The 27,092-nt window shown below is 41.8% G+C and overlaps 1 protein-coding gene across 1 annotated transcript; it reads right to left on the reverse strand.

Annotated features, from left to right (window-relative positions):
• Positions 1-1,770: 1,770 nt before the first annotated feature.
• rasgrf2b (Ras protein-specific guanine nucleotide-releasing factor 2b) lies at positions 1,771-26,861 on the reverse strand. Its single transcript, XM_068761022.1, has 29 exons — positions 26,586-26,861; positions 18,091-18,197; positions 17,263-17,410; positions 15,811-15,900; positions 15,533-15,669; positions 14,839-14,955; positions 14,628-14,707; positions 13,956-14,149; positions 13,755-13,864; positions 13,550-13,668; positions 12,933-13,093; positions 12,772-12,838; positions 12,175-12,311; positions 11,706-11,788; positions 11,063-11,311; positions 10,024-10,116; positions 8,624-9,099; positions 7,432-7,557; positions 7,196-7,285; positions 6,941-7,047; positions 6,324-6,436; positions 6,134-6,194; positions 5,549-5,652; positions 4,964-5,048; positions 4,679-4,876; positions 2,509-2,588; positions 2,289-2,406; positions 2,144-2,212; positions 1,771-1,863 (listed from the first exon to the last, which is right to left on the reverse strand). Exons 1-29 carry the CDS (start codon positions 26,859-26,861, stop codon positions 1,771-1,773), a joined length of 3,888 nt encoding a protein of 1,295 aa, XP_068617123.1.
• Between the last annotated feature and the right edge of the window lie 231 nt (positions 26,862-27,092).

Here is a 27,092-nt window from a genome sequence, read left to right on the forward strand (position 1 = left end):
TGTGAGGTACACTAAGAGATACATGTGCCAGATTAGAGTGCCAAAATACGTGTAATTGCCGATGGCTACAGAGACAATATCGACACAGGAAAGTAGAGGGAGAAGGTACAGAAAGCCTCCAGTCAGACATGCACAACATGCAGCTGCTGTGTGCATGCAAGACATCTATGTTTTATCATATCAGCAATACAGAAAACTATGTCTGGTCATTCAAATGCTACATTTCTTTTTTTAACTATCAACATACTTTAAGTGCAACATTAATTTCTTGCAGTAAAATAAAATCTGGAATGTAAAACTAGGGTTCAACATAACAACAAAATAAATAAACAACAAAATTATTAATAATAATAATAATAATAATAATAATAGAATAATTGCATGACAAATATTTGTTTATTAACCATATGAAAAGTCTGGAGTCACTATACAAAAATAATAAATAGCATATTAAATAACAATCACATTGTCACTCAAGCAAAGCTACATCTCAAAGTGCAAAAACAGTCCCAGCCTACATCCAAGTTACACACTGCGACCTGACAAAACAAGGTCTGACGTAAAAGCGAGGAATTCAAACTACACACAAAAACGCCACAAAAGCTTCGGGTCAATAGAAGATAAAACAATCTCCAAACACTAGAGGGCAATATTGGCTAATGATTAGATACTGCCAAGACACTAACGTACTACTGTTTAGTCTACATCTCGATTCTCTCACAACATTTCGAGTGATACTACAATTTTCAGAAGATATGTTCGAAATTCTAAGTAGGATTTAACGATTTGTATATAAAAGTTAATGTATTTAAATTGGCAATTGTGTGAAAAATTATCTATACTTAGTGAAAGGCACTGATGTTTTTAGTTTTCTATCGTTCATGCTTACAATTTTTCAAATCATTCTAATTTCTTTAGGCAGTCTTTAAAAAGTCGAACACTTCAATATTTGTTTCATCTATCAAAAGCAAAATAAGACATTTTGTCAAAATATATTAACATTTCTATTTGAAATGATCTTCATTTGTTCCATGTCAAGATCAAACTGTAATTTGAAGGGTTAAAGTCATTTTGGAGTTTGCAGCCCACTGAGGAGCAATAGCGGCTCAGAGAGTCGTCCTGAATAAGACTGAGGCATGCTTAGCTAGGGTCAGGGGACAGACAGAGCCATCGAAGCGTTTACATCCCAAGCAGAACTCATGCAAGGTTTCTGCAGCGACCACTGTGACAGAAACATTTTTCAGGGCTCTTGCTCCAAGACGTGGCACAGAAATGCACAGGCAACAGAAAACAGATGACGGCACAGAGACACAAGCTCAGACATCTCTCTGTCACACTATCTGTATATGCTACATCTCTGTTGAGTCCACTTCTACCACTTCATTTTCTCCCCATGCTCTAAGTCTTTCCTGCACTCTCAGGTTGGCCAAAGCAAAGAGAGCTAAAAGGCTCATGACATTCTCAGATGAGGAATGATGAGCAGACACGTGATGAGCAGTCAATCCTTCAGAGCAATTACGTAATGCAATCAAAACATTTTCCTCATGTTTGCTGTTAAGCTCAAACACCTCAAAATCTGCCTTACACTCCTTACGCCTCTTGTAAGACTCTCATGCTATGTCATTCCTCCCTTTAGTCGCAATCGCTCTTATTTTCATTTCCATCTGGCTCTGAAAACCCTTCTCTTGATTGATGAGATTACATGGGCATGTTGCCCTTTCGTGGGCAGGTAGGTTTGGGTTTGGCAGGTTTTCGCTGGCCACAAGTAACTCAGGCTGGAAGCCTGGGCTCGATCTTTAGCGAGAGATCATAGAGTGTGTCTTCGTCCATGGTCAGAGTCTTATCCAGAAGGTACTGGGTCACCTGGTCAGAAAACATAAAAGGGGCAAAAGCTGTTTCTGGCTTTCTATTGTTATTTTCAATCAAAGGGCAAGAAGTTTGACATTTTTAGCAATTAGACGACTAATAAACTAATCACACATGTCTTTTTTCTAACCGTGGTTCACTGTTGGGTATAGTTATTACCTGAGAGGGTTAAAACAATGCTAAATGATTATTTATAAACTGCGTGTCTTGTTGCAGAGCTCAAATTTTGTCAATTAGAAGACACCTGGAACAAACAACATGTTGGACAGAAAGGTACCTTGGCTTGATGCTCTATTCTGTATGGAGTCTGCTGGAACTGCCGGATCTCTCTGATGATGTGTGAAATCTGGAATCAAGATGCTATTTAAGGTACAGGAAATGGTTTGCATTGCACTTTTTGCATTTGTGTTGCATGTGCCTACCATCCTCATTTTGGAGAAATTAACAAGCCCGTCCTCGGTAAAATTAGGCGTCCCTTCTTCAATAAAGGCCAGATCTGTTAGATACATTCCCAGGTATGGTACACATGGAGGATTGCAGCTGGAGAAAGAAATGTTTAGCTTGAAATGAAAATGTGTGACAAAGAATCAAAGTCTAATATGTATAGTATATTCATTTCACTTGATAACACTGAAGACTCACTTCTTCAGGGTCTCCCTCAGATTTTTAAACCTCCCCTCAGAAGACACGGTCTTCTGCAGTTTGTCCATCAAGGCTTTAGCCTGGAAATAAATTGTACACATTCAAAGTCATTTAAAGACATTACGTGTGTAAATGAGAAGGTCCCAGGGGGGAACAATGAGGTTACAAGGAATAGACGTAAAGAAGGTCAGTGCGGAGTGATGGAGAGAATGCGGAAAGGAAGTGAAGAATCATGTGCAGACAGGCTGGAACGGGTGGAGGAAAGTATCAGATGTGCTCTGTGATAGGAGAGTATCAGCGAGGATGAAAGGAAAGGTCTAAGAGACAGTGGTGAGGCCAGCCATGATGGACGGCTTAGAGACAGTTTCTCTGAGGAAAAGACAGGAGGCGGAGCTAGAAGGGGCGGAGATGCAGATGCTGAGGTTCTCCTTGGGAGTGCCCAGGTTGGGTAGGATTGGAAATGAGACAACAAGATGGACAGTGAAGGGTAGATGTTTTGAGTCAAGGTCAGAGAGACCAGACTTTGATGGTTAGGACATGTCCAGAGGAGAGACGGGGACTATATCGGTAGAAGGATGCTGAGGATGGAACTGCCAGGGAACAGGGCTAGAGGACGACCCAGGAGAAGATACATGGACGTAGTGAGGGAGGACATGAGAGTGGCTGGTGTTGGGGAGGACGATGCAAAGAACAGGGTGAAGTGGAGAAGGCTGATTTGCTGGGGAGACTCCTCAGGGGACAAACCAAAAGAAAAAGAAGAAGAACACTAAAAACAACACAAGCAAGCAAGACAGACTAACAAACGACAGAGCCACTTAATCTTTAAATGATCACTAATGAAATGGCTAATCAAATTTGGTGTAGCCGTGAATGGGCATCTTGGCTTGGTGGAGACAGACTGCCTGGTTATTGAATGATTATGGCCATAATCTATTCAGTGTTGATCAGAATTAAGATGAGAGTAGATAAAAAAACATTGTGACATGAAAGGGGCAAAATAATTGATCCTTCTTCATTAGGTCATTTTTATACACTTACAGGGGACATATTATGACAAAAATCACTTTTCCCATGTTTCGATGCTCATATTTTGGTGATTTGGGGTCATTGCAACCCAAAAACTGCTAAATTAAACCATTCAGTCAATCCTACGTAGTTTGCGTAGTTCTGTAATCAAGTATTGAAACATGTCTGTCAGAAATCTTGTTGTTTGTGACATAACAAGAGAGGCACGTTCAAGAGATGTGTGGGCTCCGCACGTCCACACTCTACCTGCTGCTCGTGCATGACTCGCCCCATATTTGCACGGCACTAGAGAGAAGAGCATCATGTGAGGGACACACAAGCGCTGCTAAGTTGTTGGCTGCACTGAACAACACAGATATTTACACCAGCTACCAGCTTCAGAGGACAGAAGAATAGAGTGGATAAAGTTTATTTTTGGTGGTTATGTTTCGCCGATAATTGACCAAAACGTTTTAGTGTGTGCTAAACACTTCGAGCCTGACTGCTTTAAGAACATCGGCCGATATAACGCTGGACGAGCTACGAAACCTTTTCTCAAAGGAGGAGCACTACCAACTGTCAGGGACAGAAGTGGAGACGAGGCAGCAAGTATTTTCATGTTATTTGTTCTCTCTGGTCGTGAGGCTGCTTAGCTGTGTGTAACTTCATGTTGTAACTTACTTTCTAGCTGCTGCAGGACGAGTAGAAACCACAGAGGGTCTCTTAGTTCAGGCCTGTAAGATATTTGTCTCTGTGTGACAAGAATGTGGATTAGGGAGAAGTGTAAAATAAAACTTTCATGATTCAAAACATGTTTATTACGTCCTGTGATTATTTGCGGATTACTGCTCCCCCGCCCCCCTGGTATTTTTCCGTTGTCGTTCAGTGATAAAGCGTAAAGCATGGTAGCGTGCAGCTGTGGGCGTGCCCGCTATGAGTTAAATTTTGTTTCATTTTTAGAGCTGTTTGAGACAGAAAAGAGGGACGCTGTCCTGCAGCATCTGTTTGCTATTTTGACCAGACTGTCACAGATATTTCATATCAGTGTTTGGGAACTGCATTAACTTGTGGAAAAAGGGATATAATATGTCCCCTTTAAAGTAGGCCTTTACGATTTGATATACAGAGAAGAGTGATTGTTATCATTAATAATTACTGATTTCACCTGTTTGCTGACTTTGCCCCAGGTTTTCTTCAGACGGTAGATGGCACTGCGATTGAGTGCAGACGTGATCTCCAGAACCCCGTTGTAGTTGTTCAGACAACGGCAGATATCGGCCACGGTGACCCATTTCTCTATGGAGCTGGCCCTGGAGCCCACATCGGTATGGGTCATAATCTGTGACGCCACCAGGTTACTCATCTTCAAGCAACACAAAATAAAATTCTAAAATGCCACAGTTGGACCAAGAAGCAAAGATGTTAAAAGACAGCTAAAAGGCATGTTTACGTTATTGAAGTGTTGACTGGTTTTCATGATGTAGGGCGTTCTTTCGGTCTTATCGATCTTCATCCATCCCTGACCCAAGAATTCTCTTGGAGAAGACAAAAACACTTATATCACAAACACTAAAAGGGGCACTCCGCTGCAAACCGCTCCAGTGATGTGAGTTGGGGGTCAGTGTTCGACGAGACCAGTAGGACCTGGTCATCTGCAAAAAGCAGAGCTGGAATCCTAAGGCAACTGAACCCGACACCCTCTGCCACTGGGCGATTCTGTCCATTAAAGTATGAACAGAACCGGTGACAAGAGGCCGCCCTGGCGGATTCCAACCGCAACTGGAAACAAGTCTGACTTGCTGTCGGCAATGCAACCCAGACTCTAGTCTAGGTCAATGTAAATTCTGAATCAAGTAAAGCCCTAGAAGAGAGTTCAAGTGTTATCACCCGTCCCTGGGATCCATCTCAAAGAATGCCTTCCTTCAGGGCTGCTGCTGGAAACTGTGATTAACTGCTCTCATAATAACAGCACCCATAAATGTCATTCGATTTTGTTTTATCACAGTGTGAAAGCATTGTATTATTGATCACTGACTCATAAGGGATGCTCCTGAAGACGATGTGATCCAGCAGAGTGACCTGCTCAGCCAACTCCATCGCCGACAGAGACTCAAAACACTCTGCTTTTGGGCAGTCCGCCTAATGGACACACAGCAAACAAATAAATGCATCATTGTCCCAGTAAAAATAACTAGAAGATATCTAGTAAATATATATGAATATATTTTGGGTCTCATCCAGGACAAGGCGATTTTAGCTAGTATGAATGGAAGACGGAGCAGTGTCACATCTTACTTCTATTTGTGAGTCACTATTAAGCCATGACAAAACTGAATCCTGATTATTTTCATCTCAGGGAACTCATGTATTGATGTATAAGTACTTCAGTGGCATGAGCTTCATAAAACCCGTTCAATTCCACAGAGAACCACATAAACATTCAAACTAAAGTTAAATGCTGTATCACTCAGCCACTACAATAACAACAGAAGGTTTCTGCACCCTGCAGTATATTAACTCACACGGCTGAATAAAAACAAGTTCATAATAAAATCATTAGCAGATGATTGCAATGAGAGAAAAAAAGAAGCTTTCAGACAATTTTATGCCGTTTTCTCACCATCTGCAAGATGTCCTCTATTCTCAGCTGGGTGTCATCGGGCTCATCTTGAGAAAGAGCGCTGGAGCAAAATGAAACAGAACAGAGTAGAATACTAGGAAAAAAAAGATGGTAACGCAATACAAAGTGAATAAAAACATAGTTTATATTGTAACCATTGTTCTCTGAGTGGCGGAACCATCTGTATCACCTAAGTATGTTGGCAGTAGCTTTTCTCTCCTGAGGAAGAAGATCTGGATCTCTGATCACCTCCTCCAGGAGACAGACCACCGACATCTTCAGCTCACAGTTCATCTCAAAGTCCTAAACACCAACGAACTACGATTAACTTCTCTACAAAAAAGATGAGACCTCTAAGTGTGTTTAAGACAATGATAAATGTCCCATCCATCCACTCATCCATCCAGGAAATTCTGAAAATCAATTTAATTCTTCATAAAAGGTCAATTTTAACAAGCTCTTTATTCTTTGGCCTCTCAAAGGACAATGTGAGTGGGTGTATGCATGTGTTTATGATTGTGTGTTTGTGTTAATGAGCTGACTAAAGCTGGCCTGTCATCACAACTTTGTACCTTACTAAACAAAAAACAAAAATGCATAAAGCAGATCGATGATGCAGTCAAACATGGGGGGGGGGGGGGGGTGTCAGGCAATTACTGTGATGCTCAGTTTATTAAAGGCAGCAATGGTCGTTTAGCAGAAGGTGGACTGCAACAGGCTGAACTGCTCATCCATTGATGAGCATATGAGCCTACATGTGTAGCAGAGAGCCTTAATGAGGACAGACAGTGGTGGGTGGAGGCAGACCTGAGAGTGTTTGGAGACCCAGTGACGCAGCACGTTGAGAACTCTGTTAGTTGCAGCTCTGCGGATGATGAAATCTTTATCACAAGTTCTTTCAGAGTTTGTAAACACTAGAAGAGACAACAAAGCAAGAAGAGAGAAGACAGATTGATTTTTATTTTATTTTAAATAGAGGATTAGAGATTTGCTGCATTTAGCAACAAAAGAGCAACCAGTCAGTGTCTGAAATGTATGACGTGTGTGTGTGTGGGTGTGTACCTGGTGGTGAACCATGTCCTGCTGCTGCTGTTGCAATAGCAAAGGCTGAAGCAGGAGAGACGGCGCAGCGTGAATTTTCCCCAGACTGGACTGCAGACACACAAACACACATAATTGTAATCACTGAGAAGAGGGGCAACAAATGGAAGAAAGATAAAGCATTGTCCAACGCCAGGGCCTCCTGCTACGCAATGACGGCCCAATTAAGACTCATAAAAACACACACAACTTGCTACCTCCAGGCTGTCTGTAGCGGAGGTGTCGAGGCGTGGAAGGGGAGCGACACGGAGACACATCGCCTGCTTCACTGCTCTGAGGAGACTCGGGGATGATTTTGTCCTGTGACACCGACTCCAGGACAGCTAGAAAGAAGGAGAGGAGGAAGAGAAGAAAATCAATTATGAGGAGGAGGAGGAGGAAGGAGGACTTACAGGTTCACAAGCATGCAGAAATTACTCAGTAGAACTAGTGGATCACATTGTAGTATTTGATCCTGGCATATTTTGTGTTTTTATAAGTTTGTGTGCAAATAAATGTGAAGTGTCCATGAATTGTGTGAAAGCACTGGTAATGGACATCCATGAGTGCATACGTTGACTTCCTTTACTTTAGCGTTAGCGCCTATTTTAGCATTAACTCAGGGATTCTGATTTGGGTATGTCTGTTAGGGATAAAGTCTCTAACATTGTGATATTAATTTTCAAACGCACCGTCTCTACGCTGATCCTGGATATGAGGTCATCAGTGATGTAACCAATGACTACATCCGTGTTGATGGTCTCGTCCTGAATCATTCTCTATCACATTCACTGTATTATCTGCAGATATGTATGACTTTGTGTGCAAACATATTTCAAATTTGGATTTGCACGCAAGTAGTTTCTATGAAAGAGACAATAAGTGAAATTCTGAGCTATTATAAATACGACAGCTCAACCTGAAGTTATCTTCAGGAATACAATTTACAAACAGGAGAAGGAAAAGACAAAACCCTCTGAATGTTGCGCACTTACTACTGCTCGCCCTGGAACTATTAAAGTTTGAAACCATTCTTCAAATGGATATTCCTTCATTTTATGTTTATGGTTATGTGTGTGTGTGTGGGGGGGGGGGGGCTGCAATATATAAGTTTATAAATAAATATACAGAGAGAGAGAGAGAATGCTGCAGAGGAGGTGAGTTGTTTGATGCTTGAGTTTGAATGACTCTTGTCTCCTTGTGGGCAGTTAGTCGCTGCCTGTTTGACGCCACTCTAAGGATCTATGCATTTATGATGTGATGCACACGGATGGAAGAAGACAATACGGCATCAGTTCTTCTATTCTCAGAGAACACTTATTTGAAGAGTGACCTCCAGCTCTTTATAAGCAGTAAATCACCAGTAAATCTGCAAGTCACAGTTCAGTCAGAGAATTTCGAGCTTAGCACCTCTGCGGATGCTCCGTCTCAGTTTGCCACAAAAAGGGTCGTTCTTGGGCACATCTTCCCCATCTGCAGCCGAACAGGGACTCAGGTCCGGGGATGAGGGAATGGCAGGAACTTGGTCCTGCGGCGACTTGCAATTGTTAGCTGTAGGAGAGGTGGAAGAAGGAGTGGGAGGAGAAGTGGCGGTGGGAGTGGGGGTTTGGGGAGTGTGTGCAGATGTGGGGCTACTGGTTGCAGACTGGGGACTGTTACAGTTGATGCCAGAGATCAACAATGGACTGGTCAGGTCAAGGCCTACCGCCCTGGCAGTGATGGGGGAGTGGAGGGACAGCTTGCGTGTTCGGACCGGGGAGGAGGTGTGGGACGGAATGGACAAAGGAGGTGGAGACGAGAACTTGCGGCAGAGACGAGGAGATTTGTCATTCATGTGTTCACCACCTCTGTTGTTCTGATTGGTGGCAAAGAACAGCTCCAAGGACCTGGAAGAGCAAAAGTCCATTACACTATAAACAACAACAACAACAACAACAAAAAACAACCATTGAGACTGTCTGAAGGTCTGAAAGGTTGATATCAGGATATATCCTGATATCAACCTCCAGTCTGGCCTTAAACATGTTCAGTTTTATTAGTCAACACTCTTAAACATGGGAGAAAATTGTGCTGTTTTTTATCTGCGCATTTCTCTGTTGTCGTGGGTGAGCTTTATTATTATTGAACTGGTGTGTTGTCTTGCACTAAAAACATTTTTTCTAACTGACGTACATTTCAGTAAACAAGAACATAAATACTCTTTAAGCTGAAAATAACGTAATGTAAATTTCTGATTTGAGTGGCTGACTGTCTCTAAAACACGGAATCATTGTCAACAAAACTGTATTCACTTCACAGTTTAGGGAATAAAACGTCTTTAAAAAGACATTTTAACGCCTCATTTACTGGACAATGAAAGTGCAGATGCTTTAATCTGTTAGAATATTGGTTATGAATTTCATGATGGCATTAAAATGCTCAGTCAAGTATGCAGTGCAACAGAAAGAGAGGATAAATCATGCATCGATAAGCAGGGCTATCATTTAGCTACTCAAGCCTGATCTCCAGCAGGAAATGGAAGGCAAAGTGCACCCGAGATCAAAGGAAGGAAATACTCGAAAATCTTAGTGTTGAGAAACTTTACAGCAAGCAGCGGTAAACGCAGCAACAAGAAGCAGAAGATGCTTAAAAGGAGCCATTGTGATTTGCTGTTGTTTATTCACACAAATGGATGATTAGCAGGTGGATTAAAATGTCCAAGTAGGAAGCCATGCATCAATAAGGCATTAGAGCAAGACCGGAATGCAGACAGATCAGACTGGAAAGGATGGAAAGAGTAAGAAGCAGGGGAGCGAGAGAGAAAATGTTACTTGGATTGATCCCTGGCTATCTTCTTGATCTTCAGACTGTAGTCAGGACAAATGGATGACAAGGACAGACGGTCAAATGAGTAGTACTGTGTCCTGTAGTTGGAGGGGGCATGAGGAGACAGGGTGGTGGATGACACAAAACAATGATTAGAGTGATGGCTGGAATGAGATATGAAAATACAGCCCGGAGATGTGATGGAGATAGAACATGGTTGGAGGGGAGATGACGGAGAGCTGATGAATGAATCTCTCAGCAGAGGAAAGGTGCATCCTGAGGAGGAGGAGACGGGGGGGACGGGGGGGCGCAGAGAGTTGTGTTTTTAAATGGGTAAATATTAAATGGACCCGGGGGTTACGTCTTAGAGCTATCAAAACAATCGATCGCTTGTAATATAACATGACAAAAATATAGAGCCTTCACAGTTAAAAGCTAAAAAAGCAACATTAAACCAAAGAAGGAATATAAACACACAATTATGATGCAGCCAGAGAATCCAAAAAAGAAGAGAGAGAGAGAGAGAGAGATCATGAAGTTTCTAATCTAACACGGCATGTTCTTATGGCTGTGCCAAAAACCTTGTGGAAACATCCCCAACAACCTTCCCACAAGGGCCGCGACCTTGTGGACAGACATTCCACACAGATCGCTTCTTCTTCTTCTAATTTGTGGACAGACCTGAAACTGTCAGAACTCGTTGCTTTGGGGGAAATCAGATTTTTTTTTAAAGGGAACATGTTCAATGAGACTGCTTCTAAATGTATTTATTTATTTTTATTTGACCTTTATTTATCCGGGTAAAATGTTTGAGATCAAGTTCTCATTTAAACACGTGTCCTGGCCAAGGAGGCCCCGACAGAAGGACATCCAACAAACCAAAAGTAAGTAGTAGGTGAAGTAGAACCAGGTCATATTTGAAGAAGGGATTTTACACTTGACGATTATTTCATGTGGTTAAATAAAAGATATAAATCACATAGTAAAAGAATTAAACATAAAAGAGAAAAGTGTGTTTGTTTGAATGCATGCTTGCTGTGTTACCTGATTGGTATGGAGGAGAAGGGTTTCTTGTAGATGTCGGCCAGTTTGTCCATGACCACGGAAGCTGTGGTGAAAATCCTGTATGTGTGCAGGAAGGTGTTGAGGAAGTCAATGGAGAGGAAGCGCAGGTCAGTTAGCCTCTCAAGTAGCCGCTCAACGCTGGCATAGCGGATCTGGGGGACCTTGCAGGAGTTGAGCGTCTTGCTGAAGCAAATGTCAACATCATCTTTATGGAGACGCACATCGGATCTGATGGATATACACGTACACACATACACACACACACGTAAACGAGCATGGGTGACTGCTGGGCTGTTAAGCAAGGAAAAAGATTATGAAAGTAGCAAAAGATAAAGAAAAAAGCCAAGTAAAGGAGAAAAAGTGAAAAGAAAATCCATGTAATTCAAAGAGGAAGTTATAAACCAGAGTGAATACCAAATGATAATCTTGAGTGGATTTCAGCAACAGCATAAACAAAACTAAAAGGGAAAATAAAAGAATAATACAGAAGGTACGGTACAATTTACTGTACATCAACACAAGGGTACCATTGTCACCCATGTATGCTCCATCATAAATGTATGTTTCGCAGCACTGGCATGAAGACATGGGTATTCCTCTTCACAATCACAAACATACTTACTTGATCATGTGAGGGACGGTGACTTTAGAGTTCTCCTCAAACACACTGGTCATCAGGCCATTACAGCGGATGTTATCTATACACTTCAGAGACAGACAGCAAGGGGGGTGAGGCAGCTAGTGACACAACAGCGTGAAAACAAAAGCAGACTACAACTACTTAAAAAAAAAGAGAAATAATTAATTTCTAAACCTTTTTTTTTTTTTTTTACAACTGTGTCTCTATCCTCTTAAATTTAAAACAATCAGAATTTTAGAATGTGTGGTTGAGAGGCATCTTAAAACTGAAATGCATTTTTTTTTTTCTTAAAAATGGATCCAGGCTCACAGACTTCAGCTGTGGTGGGGCAGCTTGCTGACATGACCTCTGGGGAACTGCACCCTGTCTGTGTTTACTCCTCACTTGGCACTCACAGCGCCCAGCGGGAGCCTGCTCTCGCTGTTTGTCTGGGCGTGTTCTTGTGCGTTACCTGGCTAATATCGCTGGTCCATGCGGCCTTCTCCTGTCGCGATGGTGCCAGCAGCACAACAGTGAACGGAGGCGAGTCTGCTGGCTCCACCACAAGCTTGAAGTCAAGCTGGTTGAATACCTGACCACCTGATTTGGCTGTGAAACAGAAGGATCAGAGATCTTGATATAGCACAGCGGTACTTTTATGGTGATGTAAAAATAATTTACATAAAGAAACATACGCAAGACAAAGACAGCTATTTAAATGGACCTATTGTCTTCATTTTACACAGCTTAGAGGCTTATATAAAAATATGTGTGTAGAAGACGAGTCTGCACATGTGTATGATTGTCTCAACGCCTGTTAATTTAACCGTACGGGGGTTGATATATACCAAACGGCTCCTCAGAAAAATAGGGCCTGTAAGGTCAAATGCTCTAATCCCGACATTAAAAGTCGGGAGCATCTGATATTTGAAGGGAAGTAATTTCTGGACATTTATCGCCTGGCACCTAATTAACCTTTATGAGAGCCGAGATGCCTGAAAGAGCCAGTAAGAGCTGCCTGTGTGTCGGCCTGAGCGGTAACACTGCTTTATTGATGTCGTGAACTTACCCTCGTCATCACTGGCGTCCGGTTCCTCTATGAGTGTGCAGTCAATCAGTGACAAGACTCCGCCTTGCTGGGAGAGTTAAATTATAGTATCTTAATAAGACTTCACTTCCAAGAAGTCCCTTTCAGATGTACCCAAACTACTGTGGTTAAGATGCACTCACCTTGAGAAGGTGCAGTTTTCCCCCAGAGCTCCGTGTGCATACAAGAAAGTGTTTGGTGAAGAGGAAGCACTGCCTCTCACCTTCCTTCTTGAGAGAGAGAGAACCCAGGCGAACCTTACTGAGCTTCCCTCGCTCCACGGATGGGAGCTGGATCAGAGAGCCTGAGGAGCGGAAAAAGGGTTACATTACGTTTCGTTAAGCTGACACTAAAACGAGGCCTGTGTTTACTGAGCAAATATACGTGTGTATATTTGCTAAACATTTCTGAGCATTTATCTGTGCTTCGGTGTGTGCGTGTGTTCATGTGCGTGTTTGTTTGCGTGCGCCTGGCAGACATAAAGACATCTAAAAAAATGTAGAAGGAGATCGGACTCCTCTAACTTGCAGCTCGAGCATCACAGTCAGCTCCTCTGTGCAATTATTTAGCAGATACGCACACACAATTAGAAAGTAGCCTTTAACCTGGTCTGTGTGGACTGTAAATCAGTGTTTTTATTTAAATGACCCTTCTTCTTCTTCTGGTTTGTCCTGCAGGACTCGCCAAGGAAATTCAACCTTCTCCACTTCACCCTGTCCTTTGCGTCGTCCTCCTCAACGCCAGCCACTAAATGACTTACCCTGCCTGACGAAGGTCTGGCTGGTGTCCAGCAGGATGTCACAGCCCTCCACTATCATCCTCTCTATGGCCAGGTTCTTCCGGATGTTCTCCGTGTCACTCACTTCGTCATGCATGACTCTGAGACCACATACATGAACAAACTATTAGTACAGCTTACATTATCAGGATGGATCATTATGGTTCAACCAACAAACAAACTGCACCTTGACAGCTCTTCTAATTTGGACTTGGCAAATTCAAGACTCTTGCGCTCCACATGCTCGTGAGGTGTGTGTGCCAGTAACTCGTGCAAGGTGATGATGTAGCGAGGAATCTTGTTTCAGAAAAGAGTAATGAGGAACAAGACTGTACTTTCATTAGGGTATAGTTGTGGAAAAGTGCGCATGCCGGTGACCATGATCTACCTGGAACATAGGGTACGTGAGGAAGGTCTCGAGCATCCTCCCCTCACAGGCGGCGTTAAATTCATACTGTTTCAACAGCTTGTCAAAGTCTCGGTTCTGCTTGCAGTTGGCGAGAACCTGCAGGCTATACTGATGGTTCCGGACAAACTCCTGATAGATGTTCAGCATGGGCAGCAGAATGTCAAACAGGTCAGCTAGAGACAAAAGCACACACATGTGTATTGCTGTCTTGTACTTTATTCAGATCAAACGTGACTTTCTTCCTTATTAATGTGACAGCATGAACAATCAACTCTGCAGCCTGCTCTATTCATTATTAACAAACATTTGGTGTAATTCTTGATTGGGACAATATTAATGGCGAAAATAATGGAAATGTAATTTAGTTTACTGGGATGAATTCATTAAAATAAACAGAGATAAAGGTGACTTTTGGCTGTTTTCTTTTTCAACATGTCCAAAATAATTAGTCGCTCTGTCTTTCATCACTCCGTCTCCTAGGTGATGCTTATCAGTCAAGGGGGCTTCTGTTTGAAGAGATGATGTGTTTTGGATGGCTTCTGTTCTGGGTAGTCATTGTCTGCTGAGACAATGAGCCAGCTTGTTGCAGACTGTGATAGGAAAATGAGTGTGTGTGTGTGTGGGGGGGGGGGTTGTCAAGTAACAACTTACCCAGCACCAGGGTTGGCCAGTTTGCTATCCTGGCTTTCAAGCCTTGATGGAAAATCTCATGTAGGAACATGATGGTTTCACTGAAGACACAGTGAGACAACAAAAATGATACATTTTCATCCTCAATATCTGTCTCTGCTTGGACCATCAAAAACAATGGACAGAACGTGATGCTTAGCCAAATGCCAATAGTTTTAACAGACATGCACACCTGTTGAGGAAGATGCTGCTGACATCATCATGGCTGATGGGGGGCTTCTTAGAGCTGGCAGCCATCCTCAGAGGCCGGAGGAAACAGTTAACCAGGATGTAGAGTTGGTGGACATACCTGTCGTCACACACACAAAGACAAAATCACAAATTATAATGTCTGGGATTGACTTTAATCAATGTTTAGACCTGTGACGTACCGTCTGGAAGACCCTTGGCAATATTATAGAAATTCAGACTTATTGTACAAACACATACAGGACATGAGAAAATATGCTTCGTGGAGATATAAATAATGTCTGCTGTTTTTGTAATAACTAACAAACACTCACTCAGTTATTCTTGTAATATTAATGTTTAGGTTTTAGTCATATATTACTTATTTTTAATATTTTCCTTTTGAAGACAGGCTGTTTCCAAGGATTCAAGTGTGTTTGAAATAAATTTAAGTCAATCCAATTTGCTAAAAGGGAAGGCTGTTGCCAATTTCATCCAGCACTTCGCAGCGTACCTGTCCATAAATTTGGCTACACTTCCTGTTCCAATCTCATACAACTCAGAATAATGAAATGATCACACTTACCTCCTGCTACATGGCATAACAAAAATGTCTGTCTAATCTCCATTAAGAGTACCATTTCCTATGCTCTATTCTACAGTATGTGAGATTAGCACCATGCACCGTATTTACATACTCTGTCTCTGCCTCCACCATATTGAAGACTATCTGGTTTCTTTTCCTCATGCTCTCAGCATGCGGAGAGCAGATGTAGTCCTGAACGATGATCTTCCACTTCCTCCGACAGAGCCACCCCCGCATGAAGCTCTGCACCTGAAGAGACACGAGCGCAACGCCTCAGATACAACTGAGCATGCAGCACATACGGCGTATATAATATGCCCGTTCTCCACTCGATAAAGGTTCCTTGGTGGATACCAGGGAAATAGAAAACAAAGAGAACCATCTATTTACCTTTTTGATCTTTTTGATATCTGGGTCTTCATTCTCATGGTTGATATGGTAAGGACGCATTCTCTCCTTTGTTTTGTTCAGAGCTACAATCTTAAAAGAAATTCAGTCACAAAGAATTTTCACAAACTGAGTGCCTGCACAAAATACATTTTAAATTGCATTAGAATCACTTTCAACATTTCTGGTATTTTGAGTCATAATAAAAATAATAATAATCCTCTGTTTATAAGCTGCGGTAATGTCATCTCAACCTGAGGCATGTATGAGATAAACCACAATGAGAATAAACCCAAATTAAACACGCTATTAGGCCAACTAAAGCGCCTTGTTCCTCTTTTCTTCTCTTTCCCCAGATGGAGAGAATGGAGAAAGATGAAACCAAAGCCATTTCTAGCCACGCACTTTCATCTTCATTTTCTCATTCACTAACGCTGTCATGTAAATGGTAGCAGAGCGGAGCCAGTCTGCCAACTGCTGACGATTACAGTGGCTAGCTGGTTAATTATTCATAAAGACAAAGCAAAACACACAAAAACAAATAAGCAAAGAAGAGTTTTAATGAGATCGATCACCAGGATCACACTGGCACTCCCAGTTTAATCCTTTTCTCGTGAGAGGCCTGATCACACAGGCAGATGTTTCCCAATATAAAAAGTCTTCTTTAGCATTTTCATTCTCAACAGGGGTCGATGCATCCTGCCAATGAGATATAATCAGTGTTAGCAAGGAACGCGCCGCTGAAAGGAAGAAAATGTAGCAACAAGATGCTCTTTCTTCCTAAAGATAAGAAAGTATAGAAGCAGAGTGTTTATTCATTATTGATACTTATGAGTCGAGAATGTGAAATGACAAGTGGGTGGGTTTGAGACGCAATCAGCTAAACGTTTCCTCTGGGGTGAACAGCTGCACAGACCAAAATTTAATTTTCACCAAAGTCTAAAGTGCTTTGCTGTAATCTATTTGGCATTTAAGAGACATTTTATGAAGAGCTAGATGTGTCGCTTCTCGCTCTGAAATTTAGATTCTTGGATGGATTTTCTTTGCTTTGAGAGGTAAAAAATAAAAGCTGCGACTGTACTTCTACAGTAGTATCACATGAGAAGATTAGCTAAAGGCATTTCTAAATCGTTTCTGGACATTTGGAAGCAATCCTTGGACTATATCTCTGTTGAAAGGGTTAATCTCCTGTCTAAGAGATTTTCTGTTTTAGCTTGGAAATCCTCTTGATGGATTACCGTTACTAGACACTCTCACTTGGACTAAGGCTCAATCAAACCTGGGATTTCTGAGAGCTGCTACTGGAATATCTGGGAATAACAATTCAAGAAAATGCCTGAAAGCCTTGTTTTAAACAAACGAAGGAATTCATCAACAACGATACATCCTGTCACAATGCTCAGTGCTGGCGATCAGGTGTATAGACATGCTTGTGGGCACACATAAATGCTGTACCTCTGCTTTTAGCCTCTCAATTTCTGTGTCCTGATCCTCTAGCTGGGTGCGCAGCTGATTGGCAGCCACCTTCTCAGTCTCCACTATCTGTACCAGGTGGATGTATTTCTGCATCAGCACCTCGCGTTCTATGATGATGTCAGAGTAACTGAAAATAAAGAGAAGATCAGAGGTACATACGGAGGTACTGTATAAGTACGATGAGACTGGGAAGACAATGTTTCCTCAGAAATACAACCGAGCAGCTGCCTGCTGATACCCTCCTGTTTGTCAGGGCAAACCTATTGCCACTGTGACAATGGGCTCGTCAATGAATGCTTCTGTTAGATCCTTTTCAGGGCTTCAGCGGTAGGATACGTTGTTTTACAGCAGGCAGCTCAAACTTTCAAACTTGGATGTCTGAGTTTTCTGGACAAAGCCAATAAGCATGAAGCAAAAATAATATATATTACGTTTCATGGCCATTTATGCATTTCAATGTCCTTACACAAATACTTTAGATTTCCTATGAGTGTGGATTTTCCATCATAATTGTGAAAAAAATTGAAAAGACACTTCTTTGATGTGCCACTGCTTCATATTTGCTGATCAAGTGGTTAAGATGGCAGATGTTAATGCCTGTGATGCCAGTTTGCACCCTGTAGTTAATGTTTTTATTTCATGAATTGCTGCTTCAAAACTTCATGCATGCGTTTCATATGCCTTTTGGAAGTTTTCTCAAGTCAAATCTTGCATCCGCCGAGGATGAAATGCATGAAAAAATAAAATGGACCTGCTATACAGCAAACCTGCTACACTAACAGTTCTGATGCAATGCTGTGTGTGTACCTCGCCTGCTGGATGACGTCTACCCATTCATCACACTCACTCTCCTCGTCTGTCCGCAGCTCCAAAGGCTTCTGTCCGTCATGTCCAAACACGATGAGGAAGTAGTGCTGTGCAGACAAAGTCAGAGAAAAGTTCTTTTTATTCTGGAAGCTGAGAACCAAACACATCTACCGGTACAACATTCCTCGTCCATTATGACAACAGCTTCCCTTTTATAGGATGTGCTTTAGCTGCGCCTTTGAGGTGCTAGCCAAAACCAATCAAACACACGGAACTTCTGTTGCCCAGATTCCTCAAATTTAAGCTCCAAACATGTTCCCTGAAGGATGAAGGGCATGCAGACATTGAGACAGCCTGGCTGATAGCGGCTGGCTCCACACACTCAATGAAATATACCATCCTGTCTGAGCCTCCATCACCATCAATTACCCCACTCTGTAGCCTCTATGTCTCTGGTTCTTTTGAGGAATGCTTCCCCAACAAACACCAGGCATTTTGTGAAGTGATAGAGGCTTTTACTCAAATGGTCGTGTCCTGGGGCAGTGGGTTACCAGAAGAGCTGCTATTTTAGTCAGGGAAAACAGAGACGAGAGAGTTCTGCATGTGCTTTCTCCTTTCTTCATCCAATCCCTCCTTACCTCTCCTCTCTCTATTTCTCTCTCTTGCCCTGCACATCTCTGCATTTCACCTATCATCCCACTCCACCCCCTCTGTCCTGTCCAACCGGCATCTTCACCACTCTCAAAACCCACTCCTCCTCCTCCTCCTCCATCCCCACATCTCTTTACAGGTTTGTCTCTTTATGTCTCTCTCACTAAAGATGCAGTGAACCAAACTGAGGCCAGAGGAGAGATGTTTAGCCCGCAGGAGGATGGACGGGCTTCAGCCCCTGCTCTGGAGACAGCTTGGAGACAATCACCAAGATTATTGGAATACACACACACACCAACACACACACTCCTCCATCTCCATCCTTCTATCCCTGCATTTAATGTATCTGTCTTTAAGAGACACTGACTGACTGGATTTTATTACCCCAACAATAATCTGTACTCTAACAGTCTTTGACAGGGAGAACGAGAGACAGCGAAGGCTTGAGAGACGGAGCAGTTGCATAATATTTCTTAACCGATAGCTCTAAGTTATGTCACCACCTAACAAGATAGAATTTCCATGGAAACACAAAATCTGATGTTCATGCTGTGTTTGGCTCTTCACACTGCCTGCTCTGTTCATTTAATGCTTTCATCGATTCATCTCACAATTCCATACATGAGACGGGAGGAGCATGAAGTCAAACAGGAACAGACAGCGAGTTCTACATGGATAAACTGAGACTGTTATTTCTACACGTTTGAAATAACCCAGTAGGCTATATGAGGTACAAATTATAATTTTACATATGCTAGGGCTTACAATTCATCTGCCTTTATAACCTCCATAATAAGAAACAAGCAAACATTTTCGCACTGCGCTGGCACTGATTCATTTGGTTTGTATTGCTGATGCATGCAGTATTCTAACTATTATAGAACTATTTTATATTTGCTTAGTTAATTAATGCATCATACTTTATAATGTGGTCATACGTCTTATATGAGACAAAAATATAAACGTTTGTTAAAAGGAGTAAATATAATAATAATACCATTAGCATTGGAATAGATTATAATAAAATACATATACAGTATCTGATTAAAATAAAATAAAAAAAGAGTACAAGTATCACAAAATGGTACTTTAACAGGGTATATAACACCCGGTGAAGGAGATGTGTTTAAATGCATAGCACCATGGCAACAAAGTTATTGAAGTTTTATTTTTTTTCTACCCCTCCGGAGTACTACTACTACTGTTTGATGGACTGCAGCAGTGACCCAACTCTCCTGAGGCAATGATAAAAGCTTAATGGTATTCCATCCTTTATACATTTTGCATCATGCTGGACCTCGTGGTAAGGCATTCACAATAAATCACGATGGATTACACACGTAACGGTGCCGTTTCCTCATTAGTGAAAGAGGAATATTCTCAACCTGACAGTACCATTCAGGACTACCGGCTCGCTCTCCCTTCAAATCGTCTGAAACGCAGCCTCCATCCCCCCAGGGCCTTCACTGCACTGTGGGAAATCTCATTTAAACAGACAGAGAGGAAAAGCTCAAGAAAACAAGTGCTTCAGTATTTCTTTACTCTTCGGGTCATTTACAATCCAACTCTCACCTGAAACCGTTTTCCTTAATATGAAGACAAACTATGATAGAAAATCACAACAGTATAAGACTGAACTAGAAACAGGTAATGAAGGGAAGAACATTTTGCAATCAAGAAGAAATCATTCAGTCATTTGTAAAAGTCAGCAGTAAGAACAGAGTCCAGGTTTATGTTTCAGGATTGGTTGCAATAAAACAAGCTCTATATGATAGAATTCCATCCATTTATTAGTTGTCTGGCTGAATATCCATAGATTAACCTCAATGACCAGAAAACAAAGATCGTTTTAATTTCCAGTATTGTATTTTCACGTAACTTTCAATAATTTCTGGGTAAATCTTTAAATCTAATAACAGCCACCGTTAAAATTACAGATTTTTCTGGCCTCTGCTGCCTCCGTTATGTAAAACGCAGTTTATTTGGGAGCAGTATAAATACACACGTGTTTGTAATGCTGGCTGTGTGAGCACTGTGAGGAGTGGGTGTGTGATGTGTAGGCTTAATATATACTGTGTTGGTGTTGAGTGGTAGGAGGGGTGGCTGGAAGGCACCCATCACACGTACAGTAGCTTGTTTGATAATGGGATTTGTAAATAATATTTTCATTTTGCTTTAGAATTTTGTTTTGGCAAAAAGGTTGTCTTCCTCCTTGTTGTTTGTATTGGCTCCAATACACCTAATGTTTATTTGATATGAATATAAAAAAAATATATAGTTAATTAAGGTGACAGAAGGGTCACACATTCTCCCCCAGGATTTGAAGGCTCAAGGGAAAACATTTAAGTCTGTGGGAAGGATCAAAATAAAAAAGAATAGTCACACACTTTAAAGCCAGCATCTAGTTACCTTAGCTTATCTACCTTGTAATACTTTTACAGTTCACGTGTCATCTCAAGACAAATTAAAATATCAAGCAGTTATAAAAGAAACACAAACCGGCATGTTTAAATTTTAATTTGAAATTAGCTTTAACAATTAGTAATTAGTTGGTTAGTCATGGATTTTGTTAGTAGTATCCAAAATTAAGTTAGTTGATTCTATGAGCTTCTATTCTACTTTTTAAAACAGACTAACTCTACTTATCTTACAAGAAGGCAAAAAAAATACAATTCCCCTAACAATTTGAGACGTCATTTAGACAGTACAAATGTAATAGTAGCCTATTGGCCCATGGATATTATATTATATTATGGCAATAAAGCAGCTATACATGAGGTTAACATTTCCTTATTTGTCTGTAACGGTAAACATTAAACTTTGTATATTTCAGTCCCTGTAAAAATTCAATTCAATTTCAAAAACCTTCATTTCACTACAGAGCACAGGGACAGATTTCTAAATTGCTAAAGAGCTTTCACTGTGAAGAGATTCAACATTAATCGCATGTCCCTCTTGTCTTACATTTTCCCACAAATTCCTGTCTTACATGTCCCTTAAACGTAACTCTTGTCTTACATGTCCCTTAAATGTTGAAGAAAGTGTGTGGAACTGCTGGAAACCAAATTTCCCTCCGAGGGACAAAACAATAAAAGTGAAGTGAAGTGAAGTGAAGTAATCCAACTGCAGCAACAACAATGGCAGTACTTTACATAACAAATGAATTTGTCTACCGATGCACCGGCTGATGTGACACACACTGAAGCAACATCCCACCATCCTGCTGTTTTACTCATTGTCTTACATGCTGTTTACTTCCTCCAGTCTGACTGTCTCTCTTTTCTTTCAAATAAAACACAATCGTCATGGATCCACCACTTCAGAAGACTTTCCACTGACTTCCATGGATTTCCTGCGTTAAGCCTCGTCCTATAAGCCCCAAATCAAAGTGTTCAGCCAAAAATGCGTGTCAGTTACCTAATGCGTGTCATCCCCACAATACGACTCTACAAATAGAACTACTTTATCAGAAGTATACGTCCACGTAAGCTTTTCGCATGTACACACAGCTCCCTTCCTCCACCTTCTATTCAAAAACATAAAAAAAGGCTCACCAGTAAACAGCCAGACAACATGTTGCTATTATTATCAAGCTTTTTTGCTATCTTGCACATTTGTTGCTCTGTCAACCCATCTGTGATTCCTTGTGGAATAATGGTCTCAGTGCAAATGGATTTCAGCGCTTAGATCCAATCCATTATTGTTTTTGTATTGTTAACCTTGAATATTTCATTAATTAGACTTTTTTTAACAATGTGTGTGTGTCTAGTCTCTACCATGATGTGATCAGCCTTGTGTAGCGCAAAGTAAAGACTGGAAGCTGTGGGGGGGGAAAGCTGTCTCTCCACAAAGTTCGTGCATCCTCCTCCAAGACCTGCAAGGCTCAATCATTTATCCGTGTTCCTGGTACTTCTCTGCAGCTGGTCGCAGACAGTAGTGACAACACTCTGGGGAAGTCACTGCTCCCAGCTGTGATTTGTAAATTAATAGCACAGCACGTGACTTTACAGACACTGTAAAACTTTGCTGAAATAACATAATGAAGTCCGAACAGCATTCTGTTGCATGATCTGCTGAGTGACATAAGTCAGTATTGTTATATGCCCCTTCCAAAGGGAACATAAGGGGTCGCTCTCATTCATCCGTCTTCCCAGTCACCTCTTTGAGCATCCGTACATAACGACGTTGATGGGAGTCGGGGCTTTTCTTTGAGATTTTCTGCTTAGAAAGAAGAAAGAAGGAAAGTTCCCTTTATTAATCTCACGTAAATAATGATAATTAAAGATAAAAATTAAATCCTTTGGTTTGATCAGCAAACTTCGAGGGGAATCTTTCTTTTCTCAGCGTGATGTCTCATTGGCAGGTGCACCAGTGAATGAGGAAGATGTATCCATGTAAATTGTTAAATTATAGCATCAGCCATCTGTATTTTCCAGGATGATACAGCTAAATATGCTAGCCTGTCTAGCTATATGTCAGCTGTGTTATTGCTGTGAGTCCATACTTCATACATCTACTGGTGTAGGCAAATGCTCGCTGGGAGTCAGGAGGAATCAGCGATATACATGACTAAATGTTCCTTTGAAGACGCTCCAGCAGATTAGTGATGGATGATCTGTGCTGCCGAATTACATTCCCTGTCAGATGTCTCCTGCAGTGATGCTGCTGTCATCGTCTGCTTGGATGATCATTTACAGCTCCTCCCATCTCAACTCAGCACTTCTCTGCAACACTCCTTTGTAGCTGTCATTGGATTTTCCTTTTTATTTACATGCAATTACTACAAGATAGACATTGGCTTTGGCTTCGTAGCAAGTTGAATTCTCATTCACAAAGGCAGCAGAAAGATTATGTGAGTGCTGAAAAAGGGTCCTGAGCTGATGTCAGTGTTGGATATCCAGGGAGATTATTATATTAAAAAAAAAGATTATCCAAACCTATTAGAAAAGCCAGGATGGTGGATAGAACCAAGTCGCTTGCTTGAGCTTTCTGGGAGTGGCATTATAGATTTAACAAAGAATCAAAAAGAGAATATCTTAATGGTTTCATTCTTCCAGCTGAACTGATGCATGTTCTCCATTTTTTACACCAACGTGACTGAATTAGAGAAGCAGGCTTTGCATTTATCATGTAGACAAATTAGCATGTAGTTTTTAACATGGGCTGTTTAAAGTGCTTCACAATTAGCTTTTTTTCCCTTTTTAGTACGTATACAACAACACATTGATGTGGTTCCATGTCTTCTCCAAGGGCATTAGAGCAAGAGAAGCTGGGGATCAAAACCCTAACCACCAACCCTTGGATTCAACATGCTGTACCTCCCTCTGTTCTCCTGATGCCGCTTTGTAATTGTTGCTCGCAGCCATGCAGTTGGCATGCCAAATCCTCTCAGCTTCTCCCATTTATACTGTAGTCTAGGAAATCAAGGGAGAACAACGATCTGGCTCTTTTCCCTGCAAGAGGGTCCACTAAACATTCTTCCTGAATCTGTGCAGAGCACCAGAAAGAGAATAGAAATCCCTTTGATGAGCCCCCCTCTGATTCCAGCTGATTTGTGCAGACATTTCTGCAGGAAAATGTATTCTACTTTAGGCTCTGTAGCTGCTTTGAATTTTGGATCCCATCAATGACACAAATAGATCATGTTCTCGATTCATGAAGCCTTTTATGGTGCCAACTGGCTTGTTTTCACGGCGAGGCAAAAATCTTTCAAGAAAGCAACATGCAGGCCTTTGAATAGCTCAGCACAATTTGACACGTGCAGTGAAGTGAAAACAGACCGCACTGTGCGTGACAGTCATAGCGCCGTGTTCGTGGACTTAAATGAACTGTGCATCTCTCAAGGATCGATAACCAACCCATTTAAGCTGTTACAAATGGCGAAATTCTGTAGCCTGTTAGTCAAATACATGCATTCATATGAGCAATTCAGGTCTGCAGTCACTGTGGAAACCGTTCAGACTAAATGCTCTAAATAATATTTGAAGGGTCTCTGCCTCTCTGCGAGTAGAAGGCGAAAGCGAGGCAGTAGATGTGTGTTATTTGTGTGGCTGCATTGTGGCTCACTGTGGGGGTGTGATGCTGCAGGTTGCTGGCAGACTCGCTCTTCTGCACAGAAAAGCAGCGTAGAGCAAAACAGAAAGATGGAGGGCCTTCTCTCCGTTTATTACATCAATTCCTCAAAAAAAGGATAAAACTCAGTCTGTCCGAACTCTGAAATGTTGTATTGCACACACACACACGTGCACACGCACTCACACGCACACACACCTTCATGAGTCAAACAATAGACAAAATGCGCTCTGTATTTGGTTTATTCCCTGTTTTACATGACTATGTAGTTAAATAGTAGATGATGGCACAAGGTTTCAGTTGAGGGCAGATCCGAAATAGCCCTAATTAAAATCACAGCTGTAGTGCGAGAGTGAGACAGATGGAGACAGCGAGACAGGCAGTGTGAGTGCGTAAAAAAGGAGGAAAAAAAGATAATACCAGTAATCGCCGAGCAGCATCAGATGAGACAGGTTTCAATGTCAGCTCTAAAAGTCATTTTGCCTCATTTGATCATATTTAACGAAAGATAAGGAGAATCATTGTATTTAACTTGACATATGGCATCATTAAAGACAGACTACCCTGCCCTGTCTTTTCTATAACCTTTCCAAATTTGCATACATCTGGAATGAGCCGTCTTTACACATACTGTACCATTTAAATAGACAGATGTTTGTATAGACAGGAGTCAATGGAGATCAGTGACGATGTTTGGTTGCTATTTTTTTTTTATCTTCTATACAATTAATTCTGCAATTCATGACTCTTAAGAACATGCCCAAAACTGCAAAATGTCAATGCTTTCCAATGAGCCCTTCCCCTACATTTTAATGGGCACAATGCCTGTGCACACACACACACACATATACGCTTGAGGCCAGATGAAAACTGGTTGGAGACAGAAATCAGTCTGTTTTCTCGGATTACTTTCATGAAGCGGAGGGAATTTTATTTCTTTTTTTCTAATTACAAGGACCGATTGCTTGAAGAAAAAAAAACTGGGATTCATGTGACCAGTGCATCTGCGTTTGATTTTTTTCTCAATGAAACGCATGTGCAAATTGTAATTCAGATGTTTCCTAGCAACAAGATCAACCTGACTGTTGGAGCGACCGCACTGAGCAACTTCCAGGAGCTCAGTCACCGAGCTATTTCCTCAAGCCTTCCCTGCATTTAAAGTCGTGAAGCTCAAAGCTTTTGCAACCGCAGTTAATCTGTTGTTACATATAAAGTCTAACATACATGCGCATTACTTCATAGCGCAGGGGCTTCAAGTCACAAAGCATCCCCTACTGCAAGCATGAAACAGAAAACATCTAGAATAATACAACTGCTACTGTCATTCAAAAATGGCACCCTGGGGGTAATCAAATGTAAAGGATTTAGATGAAGCGGTAGCATTCGTGGGGTTAAATACAACAACCTGTTGCTTGTCTGCATGTCACACTGAAAGTACTAGATTCGCACTCAACAGGTGGATAATATATGCCTGCAGTAAATCCTGTTGAGAGAGGGAGAAAGGGAGGGGGCTTCAGGATATCTGGGCACATGAGAGGCACTGCTGTGGCCTGGTTTTGGTTTTTAATGGAAGAAACGATGCTTTGGAACTCCTTTCTGTCTGAACCTGTTGTGTCGTTATGTGTTTAAAAGATACAGTAAAAACACATCATAAATCCCAATCATCTGTAAAAGTAGTGGAATAACAGTAAATATGCGGATAGAAATATTGGTTAATGGTCACGTTACTCTTCAGCACTGTGGGTTTTGGTACACCTCTTTAAACCTCTCACCTGTTTGTCGAGCGCTTCTCTGCCAGTGTTGGACATCTTGGGCGCCGGAGCGCGCTCGCAGGTGCATCCTTCCAACAGGTAAATCCCGGCCGGTCGCGCGCTTTGCTCGTTCTCGAAGTAGAACAGCACATTCTGGTAAAGGGCGAAGAACTTCTCGTGCCAGCGGCTGTTCTCCGCCGTCTTCTTGCTCAGGTATCCGCGCTTCGTCCCTTCTTTACGCGCGACAGCCGAAAGGAAGAGCGCGTGCCCTTCGTTGTAGCGGACGCTCTTCTGCATTCTGTCGAGCGTTCTGAAAGGAAGTGGCTCAGTCGGAGCTCTCACCGCAAGCCCATGGTCGCCGGGGTCTGCGCGTAAACTTTCCCACTGGCTGACGCGCAGCTCTCCTGTGCTGTGGCGCACGGAAAAGTTGCTCCGCGGATGGGAGCGCTTCTTCAGAGAAACTCAATAGTCAATGTGTCCCACACGTACTAGAATAAATCCATGCCTCTCACTTCTAGAAACAAACAA

The sequence above is a fragment of the Brachionichthys hirsutus genome, chromosome 4 (assembly GCF_040956055.1).
Source record: "Brachionichthys hirsutus isolate HB-005 chromosome 4, CSIRO-AGI_Bhir_v1, whole genome shotgun sequence".
NCBI classification, from domain to species: Eukaryota; Metazoa; Chordata; class Actinopteri; order Lophiiformes; family Brachionichthyidae; genus Brachionichthys; species Brachionichthys hirsutus.